General features: G+C 42.2%; 1 protein-coding gene across 3 annotated transcripts in view; it reads right to left on the bottom strand.

Moving 5' to 3' along the window:
• The window catches only part of LOC119017139 (retinoic acid receptor beta-like), a 246,919-nt gene that overhangs the window by 41,946 nt on the left and 190,048 nt on the right, over positions 1-14,925 (bottom strand). For 2 of the 3 annotated variants that reach the window (XM_037093589.1, XM_037093590.1), the window contains exons 4-5: positions 13,778-13,938; positions 7,981-8,157 (exon numbers count right to left, since the gene is read on the bottom strand). In XM_037093589.1, coding sequence (XP_036949484.1) covers positions 7,981-8,157; positions 13,778-13,938 — 338 coding nt within the window. The remainder of the gene's footprint in view (positions 1-7,980; positions 8,158-13,777; positions 13,939-14,925) is intronic. The other variant, XM_037093591.1, reaches the window with a different exon arrangement.

The raw sequence follows: 14,925 nt of genomic DNA, 5'->3' as shown, positions 1-14,925 counted from the left end.
TTAGTGTTGAACCCTAGTAATTGTTTGGTTTTACATACAGGAAAAAGAACATAGAGACACCTCACACATCATATACCTAATTTAGTAGAGTGAAAATTACAAGAAGAAATATGAATTAAAAAAGTTTTTACTGGTCCAGTTCATACTAAGATATTGAAAGGAACTAAAATACTGATACTGAAAAGAAAAAGAAAAACAAAAGAAATCAATAAAGATATTCGGGTTGTAACATATACATGAGAGGTAAACTATACGTAATTAGTAAATAAAATAAATACTCCTCCTTGAACCGGCACCTTATCGTGGTGAAGGGGGTTGAGCACCTGAATGATCCTAGGAGCTATGTTGTCTGGGGCTTAATGCCCCTGGTAGGGTCTCCCAAGGCAAACAGGTCCTAGGTGACAGGTCAGACAGGTTAATGACAGAGATAATATCACGTCACCCGGATTGGCGTTACCAGGGCCCCACCCTGGAGCCAGGCCTCGGGTTGGTGCTCGCAGGCGATGTGGGCCTGCCGTCCAGTGAGCTCACCACTTGCAGGAGGGTCCAGAAGGGGCAGGTGCGGTGTGATTTGGGTGGCGGTTGTGGGCGGGGGTCCTGGCGACCCAATCCCTGGATGATGACTCTAGCCATGGTGACATGGAATGTCACCTCACTGGATGGGAAAGGGCCTGAGCTGGTGCGAGAAGTTGAGCGGTACCGGCTAGAGATAGTCGGCTCGCCTCTACGCACAGTCTGGGCTCTGGAACCGAACAGAAGAGAGGCTGGACTCTCTTCTATTCTGGAGTTGCCTGTGGTGAGAGGCGGCGAGCTGGTGTGGGCTTGCTAATAGCTCCTCGGCTCAGCCGCCATGTGTTGGAGTTTACTCCAGTGAACGAGTGGGTTGTTTCCCTGTGCCTTCGGGTGGGGGATAGGTCTCTCACTGTTGTTTCGACATATGGGCTGAACAGCAGTGTAGAGTACCCGGCCTTCTTGGAGTCCCTGGGAGGGGTACTGGAGAGTGCTCCAACCGGGGACTCTGTCGTTCTACTGGGGGACTTCAATGCTCACGTGGGCAGCGTTACCTGGAGGGGTGTGATTGGGAGGAACGGCCTCCCTGATCTGAACCAGAGTGGTGTTTTGTTACTGGACTTCTGTGCCAGTCAAAGTTTGTCAATAACAAATACCATGTTCAAGCATAAGGGTGTCCATATGTGCATGTGGCACCAGGACACCCTAGGCCAGAGGTCAATGATCGACTTTGTGGTCATGTCATCTGACCTCCGGCCGCATGTCTTGGACACTCGGGTGAAGAGAGGGGCTGAGCTGTCAACTGATCACCACCTGGTGGTGAGTTGGATCTGCTGGCAGGGGAGGAAGCTGGACAGACCTGGCAGACCCAAACGTATTGTGAGGGTCTGCTGGGAACGTCTGGCAGAACCCTCTGTCAGGGAGGTCTTCAACTCCCACCTCTGGGAGAGCTTGGACCTGATCCCGAGGGAGGCTGGGGACATTGAGTCCGAATGGACCATGTTCTCCACTTCTACTGTTGACGCGGCTGTCCGGAGCTGTGGCCGTAAGGTCTCCGGTGCCTGTCGTGGCGGCAATCCCCAAACCCGGTGGTGGACTCTGGAAGTAAGGGATGCTGTCAAGCTGAAGAAGGAGTCCTGTCGAGCCTGGTTGGCCTGGGGGACTCCTGAAGCAGCTGACGGGTACCGGCAGGCCAGGCGAGCGGCAGCACGGGCAGTCGCGGAAGCAAAAACTCGGGTCTGGGAAAAGTTTGGGGAGGCCATGGAGGAGGACTATGGGTCAGCCTCGAGGAAATTCTGGCAAACCATCCGGCGCCTCAGGAGGGGGAAGCAGTCCTCCACCAACACTGTTTACAGGAGGTGGGGAGCTGTTGACCTCAACTGGGGACATTGTCGGGCGGTGGAAGGAATACTTCAAGGATCTCCTCAATCCCACTGACATGTCTTCCATAGAGGAAGCAGAGGCTGGGGACCCAGAGGTTGACTCATTCATCACCCAAGCCAAAGTGACTGAGGTAGTCGGGAAGCTCCTCAGTGGCAAAGCACCGGGGTTGGATGAGATCCGCCCTGAGTACCTCAAGTCTCTGGATGTTGTGGGGCTGTCTTGGTTGACACGTCTCTGCAACATTGCATGGCAGTCGGGGACAGTGCCTCTGGACTGGCAGACCCGGGTGGTGGTCCCCCTATTTAAAAAGGGGGACTGGAAGGTGTGTTCCAACTATCGGGGGATCACACTCCTAAGGCTCCCTGGGAAAGTCTATTCCAGGGTACTAGAGAGAAGAATTCGGCTGATAGTTGAACCTCGGATCCAGGAGGAACAATGCTGTTTTCATCCGGGCCGCGGAACACTGGACCAGCTCCATATCCTCTGCAGGGTGCTTGAGGGTTCATGGGAGTTTGCCCAACCAGTCCACATGTGTTTTGTGGACTTGGAGAAAGCATTCGACCATGTCCCTCGTGGCATTCTGTGGGAGGTGCTCCAGGAGTATGGGGTCGGAGGCCCTCTGTTAAGGGCTGTACGGTCCCTGTACGACCGGAGCAGGAGCTTGGTTCGCATTGCCGGCAGTAAGTCAGACCTGTTCCCGGTGCATGTTGGGCTCCGGCAGGGCTGCCCTTTGTCACCGGTTCTGTTCATTATTTTTATGGACAGAATTTCTAGGCGCAGGACTTTGTTGATATTACAAAATCGATTGAAGGAAAAAGAGATACATGGTAGTAGGTGTAGACAGATTTTAGCAAAGGCCTGAGGTTTGTCCTACCAAGCAGAAGGATGCTCAGTCGGTTGCCAAGTTCTTATGTTGGGAGGTCATAAGCCGATGGAGACTTCCAGATCACATATTTACAGATAATGGGAGAGAATTTGTGGATAAAATTGTAAATTTGATTGTACAAAAATCGTGAATTCAACAACGTGTAGGAGCAGTTTATCATCTCCTCAAAACCAAGACATCTGCGAAAAATTTATAGCGTCCTGAAAAACCGCATTGTTAAAATCTGCCAACACACAGGTCTAAATTGGATAGTGCCGCTTCCGCTCGCATTGATGGCATGTCGCTCAAGCAAATTACGAGAGAACCAATCCCTTTTGGACAAAAAAAGGGAAGGTGTATTTAAATATTTGACTAGTTTACATGGGAGTATATTTTCACATGTCTCTGACAGGCAAAAGCAGGAGGAGGTGCTAGAGAGGCTTGAGAAGAAAAAAAACGAGACATAGGGAGACCTGGAGAAAAGGTGTTTGTGAAGGAGTTTAGAAGGAAATGGTTTAATGGCCACAGGAGGGTGAAGATTGAAGGAGGTTACGGCCTCTTTCCCTCTATACGTAGAGTATAGTCCGAAGATCAAAGAGAATATAAGTGTTCTTATTAGGATTTACATCTTGAAAAAGAAAGAGAACAAGGCACGTGGTCTGGGTCAATCTACAGGACCAACAGTGTGAGTCTGGTGCTATTCAGTGACTAGTTTACAGCCTGCATGCTATAAATTGGCGTTGCTTAGAACGAAGGTGTTAAACAACTCACTTGGCTGAATAGACTACATAAAGTGTTTATTTGATGAGATCCAGCGTATGAGAAGATCAGAGTGATTGTGAAGTTTGTGGGAACGATAAGCCCACTGGATGTTTAGGCAAATCTGTCCCAGTGAGTCACCAAAACATGAGGAATAAAAGGGGAAATTACTAAATCTATCTGACCTTTTATAGGCACTGCTGAAATAAGGGCAGATGAGTGGGGTGTTGCCATTGAAAGGTAAAAGTAAGCATAGAATGTTTAAAGAAGGTCAGAGCATTGAGCAGTACATAGATAAGAACACAATTGGAAATAAATAAGGATGAGGCACACACGTACACAGAAACAGTGATTCATCGCTAAAGACTAAGCATTGCTTTTAACAGTACTTGATAGTTTGATGGCCTTAAGCAAAAGTTTTGTTTGGAAATATAAGAGGTTTACATAAGCACATTTTGTTATTGTCCAGTCACAATCAACTTTTAGATTATGTTAAGACAACATCCATTTAGCCCTAAAGCTGTTGAGGTCATTGATTTATAATAGACTGAACAACAAAAGCAAGGTGCCATTGCTGAATCGCTGATCTCGCCATGTATCGTCTTGCCTGAAAATAAATTAAAGGGGGGTGGAGTTTATTAAAATATTTTAAGGTCATAAATGAAGCTGGTTAGCATCCAGTAGATGGTGTAATATTAACGTTAAAAAAAATTAACATTAACGTTATTGAGTTAACAAATGCATATTCTAGCATTCCTGATCATTCCGACTCGCAGTTCTGGGTTACTCTTATTATCAATGGTGAAGTTTATTTTTGGATACAGATGCCATAAGGTTTTCTTCTCCGATTTATCTCTGTTTGCTGTGGAACTGAGAGAGGAACATTAGTGGTCATTGTGTGATATTGCACATGTTCAGATGTGGACAAGGGTTGTGTATAGGTATTCCTGTACAGGGGCATAGTTAAACTGAGACAAGGTCTCTACATTGTTTTCTGGCAGAAAACAGTCCTAAAGTCCTAAAGGAGGAGAAAAACGACTCTTTTAACCAAAGCATGAGTGTGGAACTAACAAAGGTGTTACTAACAATTTCCGTTGTTAAATGTTACTCTAAAATGATGTACAGTCCTTAATAAACTAGCTTTGCTTCCTGCAGGTCCAGATGGAGAACCATATCCATATCTGAAAGTGGCCAATACTTCGTCAAACAACAAAGCATTATTTTATACACCCCTCATTAACCCTAATTCGATTTTCTTTTCAGATGATTCTGCTGTGACACTCCTGACCAATGGATCTCCTCATGTCCCATAAGCAATTATGTAATAACATGTCTGATCAGGCAGCTGAAAATGTGGCGATAACTTGAGGTTTTTCTTTCTCGGAACAAGAAAGGACGTCATAGTTAACACAAAATTTTGAATATCAATAATGTCTACCTGTCTGTGTAGTGGTACGCAGATATGAAGTTCATACAGGTTTTGCTGACTCAGTGCATCTCAAAAGGTAGCTACTTTTACATCTATCTCTCCAAGGGAAAGAAGTTGGAGGCACTGGAGCACCAGGGGACGATGTCGGGAATGTCCTCACAGGCAATGAATATCAAAGAAGATCCAGGGACACCAATTCATAACATGATTCACTGGAAACAGGATAGACTGTTTCAGGGAGTTTAAGCAAAAAACAACTGAATAAAAATGTTGTTTGATGTATGTTAATTAGTTTGTGGATGAAATAACAGATTAGTTGTTGATGACAAGAACCGAGAAAAGCAGTAACATTGTCTACAGCAGAAGTGTCCAAACTTTGAATGGGGATCAGTAAGTATTGTAGTAGTATTGATGCAAAATTACAGATTGAATGTAAGAAATATAATTGAAACATTTGAAATTTGGAAAATGTATGATATTGAAGAAACTGGGGTTGTATAGTGGTTATTAAGTGCTAATTTTAGGCTACATCAGGAGATTAGTATGACATGACAGATGTGTATAAGCAGATATACAAGACTGATAGAGAATTCATTGATTCAGAGTGTTACGGACAACATGCCACTCTAAATGGCAACGCTGCTGAAGAACGAGAGTTCAGTGGATACAACAGGATGATATGTTTGTTTTGTTATGTAGAGTTAGACAGATTTGTGTGTTCTCATATGTATATCCATATGTCATGATGTGGAAAGTGTTGTGTTTTGTTGTAATCCTGTGATGTATGCAAATGAACTATGGAATGGGCAATAATCTTAACACTTTAATTAGGTTTCACTCCTTATATCTTCACATACTGACATGTACATTTTGATAATATTTGAAAGTAGGACCTGTAAAAAGTTTGGAGTTCAATGACCGATTGGCATATGGTCATTCAATTAGAGGATAAAGGGTAAGTGGTACTTGTAAATTACAAAGGAGTCTCCCCGCCTGGATTGGCTTGAAGGCGTGGATGCTCCATAGTTGATTAGTAAGGTTTCGTATTTCTTTTTGATACTCCTTAGGTGGGGTGTATTTTTGGAATGGGATGCAACAGCTGATCTGTGAGATTCCCCTACAACTACACCTGAGAAGCCATAAGCAAAGATTTCGAGAATAACAACTATTTTTCAGAGTTTGCTGAAAAAGTGTACCTGAGGGGAGTCCTGCAGATGAGGCCAAGGGTAGCCGAATATGACCTAATTAGGATAAATAATGAGCTTATCTAGTCATAAAGTAACTTAAAATAATGCGCTATAGGGCCTAATAAGAAGTTAAGTAATTAGTTTTCCCTAAATTGAAGTTCACAAAAACACAAAAATAGGACTCTGAACTTAGCAACAGGATTGGATGACGAGGACTTTGTTGAAAACAGACAAGCTGCGACAGGAGTTAGTCAAAGGTGTATTATTACAGATGTGCTTGTAGCTTTTTTTCGAGACCTAGTGGGTCTTGAAGGGGGTAATTATGTAGTATCTGTGTGTTTCTTACACATCCTGGGTTCTAAGACAATAGTGAATAGGGGGAAGACAGGATGAGACGGGACCAGTGGCTCCCCTTAGACAACTGCGGGAATGTGACAGTGTGAGGGTCCCCATGACCAGGAGCCCTGATCAGCCCTGAGGTGGGCATCAGAGATAAGCTACAGGAAGGAGCCCACACCAGAGGTTTGGAGCTGACTCAGCGTATACATTGTCATCTAAGTATAGAGAGAACATCCTGTCCACCTTAGCTGACATCAACAAAGTTAAGTAACACACACAAGAGTTATTTCATAGAGGATGTGAGGCACACCCATCCCTGTCTTCTTTCTCATTGGATAGATGTACCTTGAATCCACCAAAGTGACCAATTGGGAGAAGTAGGCCGTTATGGAAAATAGACTTTAAAAAAGGCCCACATTTTTGTGGCATTTGGTAGAATTCCTAAGATCGAAGGCATAGGAGTTCTGATAGGGCAGAGGGCAAAGCGTTTGGCATTACTTTGCCCTAGATTGGAGAACACCAGATGTGTGGCCACACTCTGCTCGGACACTAGGCTACCTGAAATCTGTTTCAATAAAGATTGCTCTATCATTCCACCTAGCCTTGCCTCCGCAGAATTCTTTTATCAACATACTACATGCCAACACCTTTGAGGAAGACAGCCCAGAAACTGCAGTGTATAAATGATTCTAATTACAGGGTGATTTAGGTAATTGGGTGTATGGTTTATAATTATGAACATTAATTTCCTATATTTTCTCTAATTTGATACAAATCATGGCATATACAACTTTTTATCAAATTACTGAGGATACAATTGTATTTACTGTCTCATAAAGACAATATTAATTCTAATCTAATTTCCAATTTTGCACAAATTATGGCTCATTACGTTCTTTTAGTGTACCCTATAATAAAGTGGGCCAGCTTGTTGTGTTTCTTGTTTGAGCTTCACTGTGCAGAGTTTGTTTTCACATTCATCAATGTTTCTCAATTCCATGCATGCAAGTTTTAGTGTCATCAGATAGAGCTTGGAGAAATCAGTGCCCAAAATGCAATTCATACAATTTTGATGTGGAAACTTGAAACGTCTAGGAAATATATGACACTGAGAGTGGACTAGCAGGTTTTGGTTCCAAAATGAATATCTTCTGGATCTTTTAGGGGAGTATATGCAATTTATGAGCTTTTTATGACATAAGGGAATGTTTTTGTGTAATACCATTTCAGACACAGATTATTATTCCAAGCTGAGAATTTTTATGGAGGAAATCTTAAAGCACATTTAAAGCTGTCTTTATTTCTATGTGAGTGCATTACATACTATAATGCTTTATAATCATTCAAGGTACATCTAGTTAGCAGCATTAGTGAAAAAACAAACAAACAATTTGATTGATTTAAGATGCTGACTGCAACCACAGTGTGTCCAGTTTAACAACAGAAATATGAATTTAATCCCCTTAAGCCCAAGTTTGTTCCACCAAAATAAAAGCAAGAGCACCCACCAGAATATCCAGGCAGGCCGCTTTCAGGAGCGTGATCTGGTCTGCAATGGTCAGCCCTGTGAAGCCAGGCACTCGTTTGGCAAATTCCACGATCTTGATAATGCACTTAGTGGCCAGCTCGCTGAACTTGTCCCACAGGCCTAAGTCCAGCCTCACACGGTGGTCTGCACTTGAGTTCTGCAACATACATACAAACCCAAACAGGGAGGAGGGCGTAAGGTGAAGAGACAGCTACTTCTGTTGTTGTACTGCTGCTGCTAATGATCTCCTCAGTGCACCCTGCTCGTTCTGCTCTATATGTAGTGTGTTGGAAATGCCACATTTTAAGTTTTGATGTAAACACCTAAAAAAGTTATTTTTTTGGATGCTCTAACACCGATTATACTCAAACTAAACAGTAGATGGCGCTCTGGTGCCATGGATCCACTAGGGAGATTTCACCTATGTGCTCTGCTCATGTGCAGCTCAGAAATAAACGAGCACTGGCCTGAGCAAGACGATAACTTTTGTCCTCTCTCTATATCATCCACAGGTATGATAAAACTCGATTTTCTATGTTTAGCTCAGATGTGTATCTAATATCACGTTCTGGAGGGTTTTTGTATTTTTTTTCAGATGTTTACACCGTGTTGAAAGCCAAAATTTAAAGCTTTGTACCACGACGGCTGTCACCATGTTGGATATGTAACGGTACTGTGTGAATTTCGGATGTCTATAATAGTTTTGTAAGTTACAGACATAAGTATGAGGTAACATGATGTTTTCAAGAATGTTAAGAGTTTGAGTCAGTCAGTTGTAAGTACACGGTGAAGAAAGATGATATTTTCAGACGAGTTCAATTTCGAGTTGCTAGCCAACATGTGCGGGGTCACGCCACACATTCTAAACGCGGAAGTTAATTGCGAGATCAGTAGTGTATGTGGTAGAAAGTTCTTGAGTATATGAACCAAATGTAAATGTTTTTGAATGAAATGTATGTGTTAAATGTGAAGGAATGTGAGTGTGCAATGAAGGCATAGCCACAGATTGCACTTTGTGGAAAGAGGAAAAAGTGGAGGCAAATGTGGTGTAGGACACCAGAGAGAGAAAGAAAGACAGGAAATGACAGATGAAAGCAAGGAAAGTTAAGTGAGAACAGACTGGCATTGTGAGAGTTAAGAGTAAAGAGAAGGGGGAATGCCTGGAGTTTAGCCTTCCTCTCGCTCCAGCCTTGAAGCAACACATGAGAAGGAGTATGTGAGCAGCCTAAACATCGCAGAAAGGACTTCAAGAATTTTTCAGCAGAAACAGACCAAGGAAATAAGAGCACAACAGATTAACCATTTTTGCCAACATGCTATGTATTAAAATTTGGATGTTGGAGTTCTTTTGTTCACTCTGCTGGCAGGAAGTTTGGACTTTGGGGAAACTGAGAGACCTTGGGTGGGTTGTGACTTGCCTCAAGGACTTGGACTTTCAGCAGGAAGAGTAAGGCAAGCCATCGAAAGACCTGAGCCTCTCCATCTGACCTACATTTAAGTATTTTTAATCATGCCACAGCTCTTTTTGATTAATTTGTTATTTACAGTATTGTGATTTTATCAGTAAGGAGTTTTGATATGATCAATAGTAAATGAAATAAGTATTGAGCTGTATGCTATGCCCTTGCTAAAGTCTATGTAATAAAACCAATGATAGATAGATAGATCGATAGATCATTAAATATGATCCAGGGTTAAGTGAGAGGCACATTAGGGCCGTGTTTAAATCATGGATAACAAGCTTTAGTCGACACATCAGCACTACAGATGCACATTCAGTGGATTGATGTCCAATTTGATGGGGAGAGGAGGTGCTGAGACCTGAGTATGTGCGTGACTGTGTGAGAAAGAGAGAGCATGTTTGCACAACGCATAAGTCAGGGGATGTTGGTGGGTAATATTAAAGCAACTTATCTTGCTTTTCCCTCTGGGTGGAGAGGAAAAGGGAAGCAAAAGGGGGAGCTGAGGAAGGAGAAGGGTGAGATAATTTGCAGTTGGATTTGTTTTTAATCCCCCCATCCCCCCACAATCTCAGTCTATTACACAAGCCCTATAATTCAATACAGTGAAACAAGGAAGTTGCCAGGGAATTCTAATTTAATTCAAGAACATTTATCCAAACAAATTAGACAAGTTGCAACATGAGAAAAGAAGTTGGCAGTGCAGAAATGAGCGCTATGCAGTCCATCAGCAGGCTCTTGTGTATAGATGCAACAGGGATGGCAGTAAGAGCAGCAAGAACTGGTGATGGATAGTGATGGCAGACAAATTATAATGTCACTAATATCTCCAAGGTGGGCTGTGTATTGTGCAACAGCAGCAGCCGTAGCTGTCTGCAGCCACTGGGCCTTGTTGGGCCCCACCAGGCCCCACCACTGAACCTTGCCGAGCCCAGCAGAGCTCTGCTGATCATTAATGTTTTATTTTGTCTTTGAAACTGCCATGCCAAGCCCTCTCACTCACGCAGCTATTTCTGCTAACCTAGCAATGAGCTCCTAAATCACTGCAGACTAGGATTTGAATATTTCACCACATAATTGGAGTTTTAACATAATCTAGGGGTGCGGGAGCATCTCTTGTCTTTCTGACAAGGAGGATTCAAAAGGCACATCAGGATCCAGTCGCTTTTGATAATGAGGAACCTCTTACAGTCTTTAAGCAAACATAATTACCACTGATCCAGATTAAGGCTTTATTTGAGGCCCAACTGCTACCCCAAACAAATGGCAAACACTGGCTTGTATCATAACCAGGGAGCAAGATGTTTGCTATTTTGTCCTCCTCCTTTTCAGTTGTGGATTTAGCCTCAATGCAGACTATTTATTTTGTCAAATTGAGAAGTATCTCACAGGAGAGAGAATGGAATGAGGGTAGAGTACAGCAGAGTTTCAGTGATTAACAGTTTTGTATTCAGACTGCAAGGGGAAAAATGAAGAGTTATGGAGATGAAAGCTCACTATATAGTGAAACTACAACAGCAGCAGCAGCACTGTGTGCAGCGTACAGCACTATATGCCAATTTTCTCCATTTTCACATCTCTCACCCATCTCAGCTCCAAAGTTTATTGTCAACGACTGAATGATTTTCTTCACTGCAACAAGAGAGACATTACCGCACGTTAGGGCTGCTAAGTGTATTTGTTTATCTGGTATACAACAGTGTTTTACATGATTGACAGGTGTCATGAAATTTCCAAAACGAGCACCACCAAATCATTAAACATCCACTCCCCCTTCCTGCTTACCAACACCCTCCACTGAAATGTTTGAGGAGCGCCAGTGTCAATCACAGCACACTCCCGCCGACTGTAATCTATATGTACATCACCTTAAAAACAAACACTGTCAGCTACCTGCACAATGCTGCCATGCCCGTGTGTCAATCAAATTGCCGTCATCTCTGCTTGCTATCCACCCATCAGCTTTCCTGCAGCTTCAACCGCTTTACTGTCAAAGCCTTCACAAAACTCAGTCAAACAAGGGTTTGCAGCCTAGCTTTCACATTTGTATGACCACCAATTCTTGCACAGAGTCATGACAAATGCAGAATTCTTCCCATGGGGCAAGGTTTTGTCAGGCAGATGAGGGGAATATACTGTCTTTTACAGCGTTGGCCACTTTGGGATTGGACAAGCAAGGGCCTGATGTGTCCAAATGACAAGTTTCTTCTCCAAGGTCTTGTATGAATTAGCATCCCCTCGCTATGTGGCCTTTCACAGGTTGTTAGTATAGTGCAAGGCCCCATATTTGAGAGTTTGATGGTTTGAGGGATAGAGGGTTTGAGGGAGGTTTGGGGATGGCACAGAACTCAACCTTGACATCTACTGTGAGATGACATGTGGAATAAAGCCTGACATCAATTCTCACCACCCCGGTTCGTATTGTCGCTGTCGTGTTTTGAATTCCTGAAGCAGATAATGATGCCGCCTGGTTTAGCTGTATTTATTCCACTCTTCAGAAATGTCAAAAAACATTGTGTTGAATTGTCTGCTTGAATGAAGAGCAGCTGTCTGGCTGATGATGAAGTTTTCATGTCGGTAGCTGCAATCTCTCTCATACTTCCCTTCATGCTGTTGCAACATATAAACACCAAGGTAAAAAAAAACAACTACAATCTCAGATCCATCTCACCAGAGGAAGCTGGAAGTCATGATGTGTTAGCTGCACAGCCCTATTATGACACTGGTCTTTTATTGTCTTTCCATCACACTTAATATCCAATCAACAGCCACTGAGAGAAGACGAAAAGGAAGTGTTGGCAAGGAGGCAAGTCAGCGGTGTACATCTGAACTCTCTCTCTGTGTGCATTTGAGGGGGATTTAAATTTAGTACAGTGCACTCAACAGTTAGTTTGCAAGATCAGATCAAAGGAATATATGACACTATCGCGTGATAAGATAAGATTCCTTTAATGAACATCACAGTTATTTTTTGTTGTATATAAGTGTGTGTTCAATAAGAAGTTGTGTATTGAATTGAGGTGCTCCGTTCATATTGGAAATGGGAAGCGTGGAACATTTGTGTTCTCATGAGTTGCTCTGGGGAACGGTTAGGGAGCGCAACTGCCACCCTATCCTCCAAAATCTGGAAGAGAAACAAGATGCGTCTGTGTTCTCATTCCTCTGCTTCACCTGCTTTATACAGGTCAGTAAACGGTTAATGCACCATGAGATGTTACATTCTGTTGATAGATATTATTAGTGCAAGTGTTCGTGTAAAGTTTGTAATCCAATTAAAATAGTTATTTATGTTTAAACAACATTAAGAGGTGAAAAGTTTTCCTGCATTAGCGCCATTTTGTGCGTGACCGCACTCAAACTAGTGAGTGGGAATAACTGACACTAAAACTCCCGTAAAGGATGTATTTCCAGCTAGTCATGAGTGGTGTGTGTTTATTATGAATATTTACATTTGTTAAAATCGAAATATCTAAGGTTATCAAGTTATTTTGTCTTTGTTAATAAGCCTGTAACACCAGCACTTTGTTTGAAAACACATCTCAGTGGTCTTTTACAGAAGAAAGGTATGTAGTCTACTGTATGGTGTTTTGTACACTGTAAAACTGCACTATATGAAATGGTGTTTTTAACCAGTAACCAATACTGTGAAATGGACCAAGAGAATGTAATGTCTTTACAGAAACTGTTTATTGATATAAATTGAAATATGTGTTGATTAGGAAAGAGAGGATAAGAGAAAATGTATGTTATTGAGACTGAAGTAGTGATGTAAGTGAGATAAAGGCTGAATTGGGAGACTGCGAAATTAGACTACATAAAACTGACATGAGGTAAAGATTATTCATTGGACTTTTGTGACTGTCATGATACATGATGTTAAATCAGACACAGAGAGGCAATCTGGTAGAGAAACAAGATGTGTCTGTTTCCTCATTCCTCTGCTTAACCTGCTTTATACAGGCAATATATTTGTTATTGTGGTCCCATCCCTGGGATCCGTAAAGGGGGGGTACACACATAACGATAATCGGGCTGATTTTGCTCCGATTTGACCCCTTCCTGCCTACAGAAGATTATCTTCTGTTTTATAAGATTATCCTATACGATTATCCTGTGGTCTGTGGTGTGTTAAGAGTCAATTTGTCCCGACAGTGTGCTCGGAAACAGGTCGCAGCCAAATCTTCATGTGTGGGGGCTCTACAGATAAAAAATCTCTTAAGATTTATAAAATCCTTATGTGTGTACCCCCCTAACACAAACACTTTTTATTGATCTACTTTATAGAAGTACACCTGCACCACAGGACAGTCAACTCACCGTGGTGTATTTGCCAAGCTGGCAAAGGGAGGGAAAGGTTTCTTGATGGGCCTTACTGATCTTTTCAATGATGGTCTCCAGTTCTGCTGTCAACTCGTAGCTCTCCACCAGGTCCGGCTTTGAGCTTTCCTTCTTCTTCTTATTCCGGTCATTTCGAACAGCTGAAGGAAAACAGGAGATTAGGAATAGCATCAACAATTACTTTCAAATAGATGTCTTGATCATCCAGGAACATTTGGGGGGTGATGGAGTGAAAACACAATTAAAAGACAGCTTAAGAAACAACAATACATTGCTACTTGAAGGCATTTTCCTGCTTACTTTAAGAGATGCAGCAAGCATGTTCTAAATAGATGCCTTTTATTAAGGCAAAAAGTTTGTAGATACAGTCATCTTAATCAGTCTCTGACGGCTGACTGCCACTGGCGACGTCTTAAGAAGGGAGAAAACAAGTGTCTGTGAAAACTCAAGTGCATCACAAATGGATTATGTGATTTGTGGCCAGGTTCAAATAATTACCTTGATCAGTTTCCTCTTGTGCTATTGTGTTACAGTATTTTTTTAGGTGGCTAACATAGGTCTATAGTTTTTTATTATAAGAATTAGGTGGACAGAAGCAAAATAAAATCTGGGGGAAAATGCTATGTTTTAAGTTACTTCATAATCTTATTTGTAATAATTATACTTTAAGCCATTTTGTTTTGTAAAAGGTTTTTTTGTAACTAAACTGGCCTTTTTTTGCCTTAAGTTATCATTCTGGAGTAAATATTGATTGCACAGAGGCAAAACTGACAAGATTGTCTTTTTTCATGACCTACTAAAAACTGTCTAATTTTGTCCCATTCATAGGTTCTTAGATGCATCGGAGTTGTTGCTTGAGATCGATATACAGACTCTGCATACACACCGAGCCAATAACAATCATTCTTGACCAATTTATCAAATAAATCAGGGCTTACTTTATCACAGTCAGTTTTTTCTAGAAGAATAAAACCGTCCATCTCACTTTCATAACCTTTGCCAGTGGGCTAGGTTTTTCCTGGAAAAACAAAAAGAAATATAACAGCAGAAAGGTGTCTGCCATTGAAAAAACAAAACAGGGAAAGGTATTTTTACCTGGTTGCTATCAACAGATAATGGCTGAACAA

Source organism: Acanthopagrus latus, chromosome 3, assembly GCF_904848185.1.
Source record: "Acanthopagrus latus isolate v.2019 chromosome 3, fAcaLat1.1, whole genome shotgun sequence".
NCBI lineage: Eukaryota > Metazoa > Chordata > Actinopteri > Spariformes > Sparidae > Acanthopagrus > Acanthopagrus latus.
The sequence above is the reverse complement of the archived record's forward strand: the minus strand, read 5'-3'. Positions and strand labels throughout refer to the sequence as shown.